Raw genomic sequence first — 13,125 nt, forward strand, 5'->3', positions numbered from 1 at the left:
GGACAAAGGTGTGTTTATGAAAGGACACATTCCTAAGTCCATGCATCCGTCGGCTATTTACAGAGATTATTCTCTCCTCTCTGTGACAGAAACACGAGAAAGCGTGACACTGTAGGGCATCTGGGGAAGGAAAAAAACAAGCCATTGTTGCACTGTGGTGCCCTGATGCAATGTTTCTGTGTGTGTGTGTTTCAAAACCAGGACGTGATGTCACTGCTGCAGGCCCAGCCCCTATTTTCACCTGAAGAGAGGGAGAGGCCACACTGAGCTAGACAAGGGGAAAAACAAGGAAGAGCTCACAAGCAAGAAGGTCGTTGTGTGTTCACTTCCCCCAGAGTGTGCCTTGGAGACCAAGAAACGAGGACTTTACCCAGGCGGTGGGTTTCTCAACACGGATATGGACGTCCCAGATTCCCCAAACTGGAATATGGGACTGTTAAGGACCTTTGAATCCTCTGAGTTTGGCAGCTGGGAGAAGATTGGCTCAGGTGGATTTGGACAAGTATACAAAGTCCGGCACATACAGTGGAAAACATGGCTGGCTATCAAGTGCCCTCCCTGCCTTCACATGGATGACAAGTAAGTTCCAGCTGTTGAGCCACATGGAGGATCTTTGGAGTGATGTTTACGTAGAGTGGCTTTATATAGAGTGAAAGAATTGGGCTGATAATGCTTTACATCTGTGATATGTTCTCGCTTGTGTTTCATGTCAAAACATCACATATACAGATGATAGTCTATACTTTAAGACATTACTACTCACTGAAGTTCCAGTCTGTGCACACACACACACACACACACATCAGCTGTCTTGCTTTTAGTTGATTTTGCAGGACACACACTGACCTGCCGATTCATCCCTGGGGCATAAAGTATGTCCACGTTGCTCGGGGGCATAGCTGTTTACTTCTTTACCATCCACGCGAACATGAAAAGGGTTCACAGCAGTGGTATTGTCATGCAGCAGCCTCAGGGAGGGGCTGGTGAGAATTCATGTCCATTTCAATGAGGGAAACATCCATAATAGTGTATAATCTTATTTTTTTAGCTGTGTGTGTGGATGGGTACATGCTTAACAGGTCATGTGTTTGTCAGCTGGTGCCTTCCTCTGTACCTGCTGTGAGCAAGCGTCTTCCTGTAATGCGTCAGTCATCGGAAGTTTCCATTCATACACGGTCCGTGTCTCTATTGACATGGGTGTTTATCAGTGGACATAACGCATCATAAATGCTGCGTCACAACAAGCTTGAGAGGCAAACGTGCACCTGTGCTTGCTCATAATCTGGTTTAATCCCTTATCTTTTGCCCGTCTTTGATAAGAGACAGAAACGTTCAAGTGTTGACGTTGGTTGTCACGTCCCCGAAACATTTCAAACTAACAAGTGTTGAAAAAGAACGAAGAATGCCATCTCATCTCTCCCCCCCTCTCTCCAAACTGGTGGTGCAACTCAAGACATCCGCTGAACCTGAACCAAAGATGTTATCACCTCCAAACATCTGCAGGTTGCATAAACAGTTATTTGACTGCAGTCTGCACTGACCCGCGCAAAACATCCAACAACAACAGGGGGGGACTCAAAGCCACCTTTGTCTGCCTGGCTGCCGCCGGTGTTGTGGCACTAGACAATGAGAGAAGCTGTAAAACCGGTCCTACCAGGGCCCGTCGTGTTAGAGCGAGGACATTGTTTGGTTCGGAGGAGCCGTCGAGGAGCACTTTGGATTGCATGATGGATTTAGCAAACAAGAACATTCTCTTAGGTCACACCTGGGCAGAAATGGGGACTTGTGCCTTCACCTTTACAGCAAATAAAGGACATACGACTTCCTTATAGGATACACTTTTATGTCTAATGTCATGTATCCCTTTTTTCTTAATCCCCATTAGCTTTTTGTTTAAAAAACCCAAAATGCAGCCTTTGTTGGAGACGTGTGTGGTGAGGTCATGACTGACCTGCTCACTTGTGTTTGAGGTATGTCAGCAGAGGCAGCGCACTGATAAAAGGGAGCTGTGCAAAGGTTGAGAGAACAAGAGCTGTGTGTGTGTGTGTGTGTGTGTGTGTGTGTGTGTGTGTGTGTGTGTGTGTGTGTGTGTGTGTGTGTGTGTGTGTGTGTGTGTGTGTGTGTGTGTGTGTGTGTGTGTGTGTGTGTGTGTGTGTGTGTGTGTGTGTGTGTGTGTGTGTGCGCATTCCAGCCCTCACAGCCTCAAAAAAGGGCCACCGAGCAGAGGCGGCTGAGCCACGCGCTCGCGATTTGTAAATTAACCATAGAGGTCAATCGCCGAGGTCACGATTTCACAAGCGTTCAAGTTGAACACCCGTGTTTGGTCTGCATAGCTGAGAGCTCGGTAAGGATGATGTGTAACGTTCAGGAATTTGGATGAGGACAAATGTTGTGCCAAATGTAACGGCCCAATGAGCACAAGCCTGGCCCGACAATCATCTGGTTAATGTTTACAAAGTGACACAGTGAGCGATGGAATGTGGAGTGGTTGGTTAACAAAAAAATAAAATAAATAAACAGCTGCAGTTTGTACACCCTTTGCTAAAAAACTCTGTCGTTATTTTAGGGAGCGTTCAGAGCTGCTTGAGGAAGCCAAGAAGATGGAGGCGGCCAAGTTCCGGTACATCCTCCCCGTGTACGGTATCTGCGAGGATCCCCAGGGCCTGGTCATGGAGTACATGGAGACTGGCTCTCTGGAGACCCTGCTGGCCAACGAGCCGCTGCCCTGGGAGCTCCGCTTCCGCATCATCCACGAGACCGCGGTGGGCATGAACTTCCTGCACTGCATGAACCCACCTCTGCTCCATCTGGACCTGAAGCCTGCCAACATCCTGCTGGACGCACACTATCATGTCAAGGTAGAGAGTCTAACACTGTTACTGAATAGTAGTGACAGAAAAGGGTCTTGGACTTGTTAAAGGAGGTACAGGTAGATCTAGCCTCAAGCCTAGGAAATAGGATAGAAGGAGCATTCACTCTATGGAGGAAAAAGCATGATTTATAACTTCTGCAAATATATTATTGAGGATTTAATGGTCTCAATCAATAGTTTCAGGTCTTCTCCGATAGCTCACAATGTCATTTTTGTAAATAAAGCGTGGCACATATGAGAGGACACTGTAGCGTAGACCACTTGTACTGTCCAATAAGTTCCTGGCTGCAGGTGACGTCTGTAAACTTCTTTCACAACTTGCTGTGGCCTCTCCTTTGTTTTGAACTGTTCCATTGCTAGCAAGGCCTCCGTTTCTCGACTCGCAGCACGTTCAACTTTCACTCACTGATCTTGTCGGTATAATGGATACGAATCCAGAACCCGGAGATGATTCTAAATCAGAAATAGTTTACCAGAAACTTCCTTTAAAAATCCATTGAGCAACCTCCAGAAGGGTTAAATGGCATAAAATGAATATACTACCCAACGGTATGTTTGGATAAGTGTATTATTGTCCTAGAATTAGCCTTTTAAAGGTGCATTTTTTAATAAATCTAAAGCAACTGGCCATAAAATCCTCCTAATATGTCACAGAGACTCAGGAATAATGTTCATATAACAAACTGAACTCACCAACAACAACAGTGCAGCCAAAATATTTGCATTAAAAAAAATCTTTAGCAGACTGCAAATCATGTTTACCTACGGCCATCTACCGATCATTGCAGTCAGCAGAGTCTCAGCTAATGAGCAACCACGGGTTGCCAGTTACGTCAGAAAACGAAACCTAAAAGACCTCGGTATTTTGAATTTGAATGCAGTAACCGTTTTTGGCCACATTCTTACATATGGCACCTTTAAATGCACTTAAATTGCCAGCCTTGTTTTATTGAAGCACCATTTTGCACCATCATGTTTCTACAGAGTGTGTTTCATGTTAAGAAGTGCTGCAAAGTGTGCAAACTATGTCAAGGCCAAAGTCCTCCATGTGTTTCACTCTGCAGTCTCATCATTAGAGACATCAATTCTCACACACCACACCTTAAAACGAAAGTTTTAAAGGTGAATTATGTAATAAATCTAACGCAACTGGCCATAAAATCCTCCTAATATGGCACAGAGACTCAGGAATAATGTTCATATAACATACTGAACTCACCATGTTTTATGTTTTGAAAACATGTTTTGGCATGAGGCGCCACCTACCGCCGTCTACCAATCATTACAGTCAGTAGAGTCTCAGCTGCCGCGCAACCACGGGTTGCCAGTTATGTCAGAAAACGAAACCTAAAAGACCTCTGTATTTTGAATTGGAATGTAGTAACCGTTTTTGACCACAATCTTACATATGGCACCTTTAAAGCAACTTTAAAACAATCAATCAATGCATGTCATTAAACAACATGATCGAAATCACTGCAATCTGCCCTCAGAATGAGTTATTACCAAAAACATGCCTCATCACAAAAGAAAAATCATTAGTATCTCAGTCAGATCTTGTATCAGATCAAATCCTGACACATGTACTTATCTTGAAAGCCTCAATTTTCGGTTTTTAAAAGCGATTTAAGCCGTCGGGTGCTTTGCTTCTCACTTTCATCCATCTTTAAATGGCTGCCCCTGAACACACTGTGAGCAGATGGCTGTCGCTCAGCCACTGTCCAACCTCTGAACAGCTCAACAGCGCTCAGAGCGATGGGTGGGAACTGTCATCTCTGAGTCTAATACCTGGATGTAAACACCTCAGCGGGCCTGTCCCTACAGGATTAATTCGACTCCCATAAAACCTCCCTCCTTGAATGAGTTCGTGTTCACGGCCTTGTGTGTGTGTGTGTGTGTGTGTGTGTGTGGGTGTGCGCTCTTCAGCACAGACGTGACGGGCCTCTCCTCTCCTACAGGCCGGGACATGGCTTAGTTGCCCTCATCATACCTCTGAGTGCACATAATAAGAGCTTAGCTGGCTGTCACATGCAGTGGGGCCAGAGTTAGTCATCAAAGTCACGGCGCTTCATGAGAAAAGGTTGCTCTGTTTGAGGCTCTTATCTCTTGATCCTTCTCTGTTGTCAGATATCTGATTTTGGCCTGGCTCGGTGGAACGGCCTGTCACGGGCCGACGACATCAGCCGAGACGGCTTCTGCGGCACCATCGCCTACCTGCCTCCTGAGAGCATCATCGAGAAGGACAGAGCGTCGGACACCAAGCACGATGTTTATAGGTTGGATTATTTGTCAGGACGTTATTTACCTTGTGTGTCACCTATTTTCAGGTGTGTTTGTTTGTCGTCTGGCTGGAGCTCTCCTTCTTTTGTGTGATCATTGAAGCTCTGAGTCACCGTGATCCATCAAATCCACGAGATGGGTTTAATACGATTATTGTGCATGAAAAACATGACGAAGGAATGTTTAAAATCATAATAAAGACACATAGGTTCATTTATTTGCTCCCCCAAACATCTCATCTCAACTTAAATTCTCCTCCATTCCAGTTTCTCCATCGTCATCTGGGGGATTCTCACACAGAAGAAACCCTACCAAGGTGAGACTTGTTGTTATATTGTTACCAATATAATCTTTCACGTTTAAACCACTCGATTCCTCAGTTGAAGCAGGATATTAGATAGATCCAACCCAACAACAACAAAATACATCAACCCCAGTCCTGGTAATCACTGAGGATTTAGATCATATTTTCTATACACGGCTATTCTATAACGCTGCTGTGAAGCTCCAGTAAATAAGACCCTATGGTTAAATCAATACAAAGTGTGTGTGTATAGGAGCTGTAGTGCACATGTTTGCTTAGTGAATTCCAGAGCAGACAGGTGGACTTTTTTTTTCCCAGGCGTATCAGGTAGCACTTTACTTCACGCTTGTTTTGAAGGCCACGCAGCGCCTGTTTTCCAGGTCGACACTGGCACTGCCCATGTTGATCCAGACATGATTAAAAAGTGAGAAATGGCCCAGCGCAAACCATCCCCTCCCATTCTCCTCCACCTTCGCATGGGTATTACGGTTACAATAGCAGGTGAGGTATTTGCGATTAAAGCCTCCATCTTTGTTTGTTCTGAATCATTGACTTTGGCTGATCCCACGTTCAGATAGAAGGAGGTCAGACGTGAATATTTTTTTTTTACCTTTTTGCTCCCATGGGAAAACAACAGCACACACTCCCTTATCTTAACACACAGGAAGACGGCGATAAAACCCATGCATGACTATCAATGCAAGCACTGGCGCCAACCAGCACCTTAGGGTATGTTGTTATGTACTGCAGTGTTTAACGTAAACGGATGTGTTTTTATTTCCTTTTCCCGTAGGCGAGAATAACATCCTGCAGGTCATGGTGAAGGTGGTTAAAGGCGTGCGTCCAGACTTGGCGGCAGTGCCGCGCTGTCGACCTTCAGCGTGTTCGGGTTTCCTGAGCCTCATGCAGCGCTGCTGGACCACCAACCCTGACGCTAGACCCAGCTTCCAGGGTGAGGTATTCTTTCTGTGCTCACAACGGAAAACAAATGAGACACAATGTGTCTTTTGGGCTATTGTTTTTGTTTCGTAAAAAAAGAGTTGGCGTAATGGGTAGTGCCCTCTAATGGTCACACAAGGAACTACATTCGCCTTCTCTACCATTTTCCTACCGTTTCATCTTGAGCTGTTTTATTTCCTCGTTTGCGCCGCCACCTTTCGCCTCAAAACGCAAAACTTGTACTTTTGGGTTGCCGTGGAAACGTGTAAGCGCAAGATGGCGGCCTCTGCAAAGTGAGTCCCTTGCCTTCAGTGCATGCAAACAAAATGTCAAAAATTGCGATGGAATTGTACTGAATTTAATTGTACACATAGAAAAAGAACAACCATATTTTGTGTACCTGCGTTTCCAACATGCTAAATCCATAGAAATTGGGACAAACCCCCTATATAAGCAACATAAGCAAATAAGACAACAATTTCCATGATCTAATGCTGCTTCCTGACATCATCAAACTGCTTTTTTTGTTAGCCACTTGTGCGTTTACATTTGAAGATATACCTCATCCTGCTGTTGTGATAAAATCAAATCAATCCCTGTGTAACTCAAGTGAGCTTATTCCTCAAGTGCAGCCGGCTGTTAAATTGAGGCTTATTGTCTCGTATACCTTTTTAGTGCAGCCCTTTTTCTTCCCTCTTTGTTTCCTAATCCCAACTCTGCCATTACTGAAACCTGACCCTGAGCTTCTGTCGTTACAGAGATCACATCTGAAGCCGAGGAGCTCTGCTCCAAACCTCAAGAGGAGCCCAGGACGCCCACTTTATCTACATCGGAGTCGGAGTCCTCGTCCCATAACGCTCTCACCGGTGACCAGGTACGACCTGACAGCCCCTAACTGCACTATATAACTACTCACCACCAGACAATGAGAAGCTTATCTCTAGACATAACTCATAGGTTATAATGTTTTGTAAATGTTTAGCTCTAAACAACCACAGCACCACATGAGAGGAATGTGGACTGATGGCATTGTTGTGCTGCCTCGTCATTTTCTGTGTACATGACAAGATGCACCTGCGCTTCCGTATGTTTTTCGGTGATCATATTTAAGTGGCGCAATTTATCACTGCGTCAACACTCGCCATACAGGTAGTAGAGGCAGAGCAGCAGTCGCATACCTGAGTGTGAACATAATGGAATTTAAAGTGTGTCATTTGAACAAGAACAGCTTGTTCAAATATGCTTACCAGGCTTCTTTTTTCTTTTTTCCTGCACAGGTCAAAGACAATAAGTCGGTGCGTCCAAAGTCCGCCATGTTGCCGGAAAAAGATTACAGCCTATCGGAGCTGCTGAGCCAGGTGGATTCTGGGATCTCCAGGAGCTTCGATCGCGTCAAGGAAGATGGCTGCCACAGCAAAGAGAACACCTGCAAGAGACTGTCTGGCATTTCCTCTGCAGATTCAGCCTTCTCGTCCCAGGACTCCATCACGCTGTCTTTTGAGAAAGAAAGTACATATGGTAAGAGCTCATTAAACAACTTCAGCTGGAACTAGTGTTTGGTGAAAGTTTGGGTATATTTATTTTTATTTTTATTCTGTTCAGATTCTGCAGAGGTCCAGAAGCGGAAGCTGTGTGAGGCCATCAGGACCAAAGACACTGCCAAGCTGATGAAGATCCTCCAGCCTCAAGATGTTGACCTTCTCCTGGATGGAGGGGGCAGCCTACTCCACCACGCCATCACCCTGAACAACGAAGAGGCCATCAAGTTCCTCCTCATGAACAACGCCAATCCCAACCTTGCCAACGCCCGTGGCTCCACGCCCCTCCACCTGGCCACGGAGAAGCACCTGAAGCCACTGGCTGAGCTCCTGCTGAGCCGCCGCAGCACCAACATCAACGCCAAAGACGAAGACCAGTACACCGCTTTGCACTGGGCTGCTCAAAACGGGGACGAGGCGATCACGCGCCTCCTGCTGGACCGGGGAGCGGCCATCAACGAGACGGACGGCCAGGGCCGCACGCCGGCTCACGTCGCGTGCCAGCACGGTCAGGAGAACGTGATCCGGGTGCTGCTGAGCCGCGGCGCCGACGTTCGCATCAAGGGCAAGGACAACTGGACGGCACTCCACTTTGCTGCTTGGCAAGGACATCTGGGCATTGTGAAGCTACTGGTCAAGCAGGCCGCTGCCGACGTGGACGGACAGACGACCGACGGCCGCACGCCGCTGCATCTGGCGTCCAGGCGGGGGCAGTACCGAGTGGCGCGGATCCTGATCGAGCTAGGTGCAAATATTCACATGCTGTCCGCTGGGTCAAACACGCCGCTACATGTGGCCGCGGAGACGGGTCACACCAGCACTTCGCGCCTCTTGATCAAACACCAGGCGGATATTCACGCCCAAAACGATCACGGACTCACTCCCCTCCACCTCGCCTCCCAGAGAGGCCACCTGGCCACCATCAAGATGTTGATAGAAGAAGGGGCGGACCCGTACAGACCCGCCCGTGCCCTACGCACGCCCTGCCACCTGGCAGCAGAGAATGGCCACTGTGAAGTCCTCAAAGAGCTGCTCCATCACTGTCCTGATGGTGGCGCTCTGTCAGACGAGCAGGGCCTCAGCCCGTTACACCTGGCGGTGCAGGGCGGGTACTCGGATATCATAACTATGCTGTTGCCGCGGGATTGTCAGGACATGGTTACGGAGAGCTCGGCGCAGGCCGTAGCCGAGCAGCCGGGCCCACAGGAGGCCAAGCAGCTGCAGAGGAAAGTTGTCATTCTCAAACTGACTGAACGCAGCGAGTGTCCACAAGCGACCAGCTAACCAGAGCAGAGACTGGCTCAGAACTGTGTATAAAACCATCTCCTGTGTCACTGTTTATACTCCACTGGTGCCTTTAGTAAGGGAGCGGATTATTTTTCCAATCTTATTGTCGGACTTTAACGCCCCTTTAACGCACTGCAGGTAATTTCATACTGGTCAGAAAAACCTTTTAATGTAAATATGTACACTGTAAATACTTTCTTTTGATTTCTTTTTGTATACTTTTTTTTTTTTTTTACATAACAAGCCTTCCTCTTTTTTTTGATGTAACAAGCACATGTTGTGTATCAGGATTATGATCGTGGTGACCTGTAAACCTGGGGACTTCTCACTGTAACTGCACAACAGCTGGTTTTCCCCTGCGAGTTAATGTTTATCAGAACACACACTTTGGTCACCAGGTGAACGCTGTACGTATCATCACAGCCTTTGCATTATTATTTTATTTTTATTTTTTAAAGAAAAAGAAACGTCAGTGTTCTGTACCTGTTACATATTGGTGCATCATCATCCATTAAAAGATTTAAAAACTATTTTGCTTTGTTTGACCTTGTTGCTTTTCTTTTGCTTTTTTTTTTTTTTAAAGCTGACTTTGATTGATTCATTACAATGAATCTGATTAACATATTTTCAGAAAACATCAATAAGATGGCAAATGTGTATTCACTGCTGATTGGTTTGCTATGTTCTAGTTCATCAGGAGTGAATTGATGCCAGTTTTTAATCAGTATTGTCACTCAAAATGTTAAAGATTCCTGGACTGTTTTCTTATCATTATAGTTTTAAAGGTGCCATATGTAAGAACGTGGGCAAAAACGGTTACTACATTCAAATTCAAAATACCACGGTCTTTTAAGTTTTGTTTGCTGACATAACTGGCAACCCGTGGTTGCTCGGCAGCTGAGACTCTACTGACTGCAACGATTGGTAGACGGCGGTAGGTGGCGCCACATGACAAAACATGATTTCAAAACATAAACATGATTTGCAGTCTGCAAAATATATTTTTTAATGCAATTATTTTGTCTGTACTGTTGTTGTTGGTGAGTTCAGTTTGTTATATGAACATTATTCCTGAGTCTCTGTGACATATTAGGAGGATTTTATGGCCAGTTGCTTTAGATTTGTTACATAATGCACCTTTAAAGTGAAATATTCTGTCCACAGCAGACGTGTTAATGAGTTCCTCCGGAGTCGGTGAGTCTCTGAGATTTTCCTCTACTTTTTTTTTTTTCTTTGACGCTCCTCCACCTGCATGTGTGCAGGATTATTCCAGACTTGTTGTTGGCCAGACTTGGCATGTCTGCATCTGCAGCTTTCACCTGTTGTGTTATTATCTTTATGTCTCTACTACAGATCCCACAGAAACATGCTCAGGTTGGCACAGACCATGGGAACGGCCCCCGAGGGGGATCGCAGGCTGCGGGGATGATGGATGAGTGAGAAAGGGGGCGCTGATGTTTTTTTTTGTTTTTTTTTACCTGCGACTCCAGCCTGTTGGCTAATTCCTCAGACCACTTGAGCTTTTCATCGCTCACTAAAGCCAACACGCCATCCCTGAGTGACGCCTCAAGGGCTTGGCTTTTTCGTAACCTGAGAAATTATGTGCGGGTGGCTGCTGCTGCTGCTGCTGCTTGTAATTGTCCTGTTTTTATAGCTAATGTTTGCAGAGACCCAGAAAAGGACTGGTAAAAAATGTGTTATCTGAGGCCTGTGTTTTGTGTACACAGCACTCTAACCCTCCGCCTGCTGCCTGGTGATCGATGTCAACTCCAGCTATGAGTAAGATAATGTGCTGTTGTTGCCCAATCTCAGGTTCTATATGCTGTCAAGGCTGCTGTCGAGTTGTTAGGTTAGTACAGGACAGTAAATCAAACCGTTTTGTGTGGGCAAGTTACATTTCACTCTTCTTTTGACTGTGACAGACCAGGCAGACCTACTCTTGTGTAATATATAGCATCAGTCACCATATAATGGATGCTTTATATTTATATATCAGGGTTTCTCACTCTTGGAATCAGGTGTGTTTGAGCAGGGAAACATGCAGGACAATGGCTCCTCACGACTAAATGGTATTTTTTAGTATATATTTTTTTGCAACGTCGACGTCAACAAATGAACAGTTCTTCTCATGAATGATAGTCTTATTCTAGGGATTACTATTACACGTTTGACAAAGATGATTTTGATGGTGCAAAAACAGTTTCATAGCAAACAAGGTATAAAGTGAATGTATGCAGACGCGAACAGGCAACAGATTGGGGCCCTGAGCCGATAGTTGGCCCCCGACACTTACTGAAATGTGCAGTGACCAGCCGCCTCTCCGTCTCCCTTAAACAACGATGGGCGATTTGCAATGACATCTCAGTAGGAAACCTCCCTAAAGGGGCCCCACCTCACGTTAACCTGTGTGAAGTTATGTCCTGCAAGTTGGAAAATTAAGAGGATTATTTACAGTGTAATGCATATCTTTTTACTCGGTTTATATATGTTTTTTTTTTGTTATTTACAGTATTTTATTGTTCTATATATTTATATTGTTTTATAATATGGGTTCTTTACAGTGTATTGTATTTTTTTTTACTAAGTTTATGTAGTTTTTTAAAAGCTATTTACAGTATTTTATTGTTCTTTACATTTATATTTTCACATACTTTTTAATTACAAGGTGTTTCCATGTTATTTCATTCATTTTGAAAAAATGAATGGTGTCAGATTATTTGTAACATAATGGTCGGAAGGGCCCCCTGGGAATTTTTGCTTTGGGCCCCTAAAGACTGTAGAATCGCCTCTGAATGTATGTGCTGATAATCGATGACTTCATGGTGAAGTTTATTTATCTGAAAATACTGTCGTCTTGTGACCTAACCAGGACTCTGAGGAATGATCTTTTCAGTACATTACCTATTTAATTTTCATCTGTTTCTGTCGTCTTCCAGACTTGCAGTTTTCTCTCTTTGTCTGACTATGCAAACCGACACCTCTGTGACTGGATTTTTTGATCGATTATTAATTGAAATATTCATATTTCAGGCCAGTGCAAAACATGTGGTATACAAACTGTAATTGTAGGATTCATCACGATACAATTCTTGAATCACTTCCTGTACTTCTCTTCCCAGTTCTCCAGAGTTCAGCTGGTACCTCACAGCCAGTCAGTCTCCAGCATCACGTGAGTCATGGAGCAGTGGGTGAGTGACTCCGGCCTGAAGCCCTAACAATCCTGAGGAGAGGGCCGACCAGGTGTCACTGTCACTGGCTCAGAGATAATTCCATCAGTCGTCTCAGGTGAGTTTTGTCACACAGGACGTGATGTAACCTACTGTCCAAACTGTCCGGGGGTCAAACTCAGGTCTGTGTACAAACTCCCGCCCACATTGTTGAGATAATTAGTTTGTAAATTCTTTTTGTTTTCACTATTTCTCCTTGGCTGAGGTAAAACTGATTTGTGACCACTTATCTGGACAGGTTCAATGATTGACTTCAGAACTTCCTTGTTGTCAGACAAGCCGTCTGGTCCCTCCTTTGTTTGACTAAGATAGGGACTTTTCAGTTTGGCTGAGTCATACTCCGTCACACCGGCAACAAAGATCACCCATTAAACATTCACTGAAGTGACGCAAAGGCCCTTAAAATATCATGCCGTTGCACATAAATATAATATAGGTTGATTAATGATGGCTGTCGTCTTTAAATAGGGAACAAAATCAAAGTATGTATTTCAGAAAATGGTTGATTTTTATTCCCCGGAGTCTCTCCTCACATTACTATCATTATCTCAAAACTCAACTAAAAACTATAACTCGAAATAACATCTGCTTCGCCGTCTGTGACTGGTTGTTAGGCGAACTGAACTCATGCTGTGTGCTGTTTTCCCAACCCACACTTCTTCTCTCTTCCCCCCCCCT

General features: G+C 45.0%; 1 protein-coding gene across 1 annotated transcript; it reads left to right on the forward strand.

Annotated features, from left to right (window-relative positions):
* Positions 1 to 388: 388 nt before the first annotated feature.
* On the forward strand, positions 389 to 9,293 carry ripk4 (receptor-interacting serine-threonine kinase 4). The gene is made up of 8 exons (XM_083910243.1): positions 389 to 579; positions 2,567 to 2,858; positions 5,000 to 5,148; positions 5,419 to 5,468; positions 6,250 to 6,408; positions 7,154 to 7,269; positions 7,673 to 7,913; positions 7,998 to 9,293. The coding sequence occupies exons 1-8, from the start codon at positions 398 to 400 to the stop codon at positions 9,215 to 9,217; spliced, it is 2,409 nt and encodes an 802-aa protein (XP_083766369.1). The 5' UTR covers positions 389 to 397; the 3' UTR covers positions 9,218 to 9,293.
* Positions 9,294 to 13,125: the final 3,832 nt, after the last annotated feature.

This window comes from Microchirus variegatus (genome assembly GCF_963457635.1).
Source record: "Microchirus variegatus genome assembly, chromosome: 2".
Taxonomy (NCBI): Eukaryota; Metazoa; Chordata; class Actinopteri; order Pleuronectiformes; family Soleidae; genus Microchirus; species Microchirus variegatus.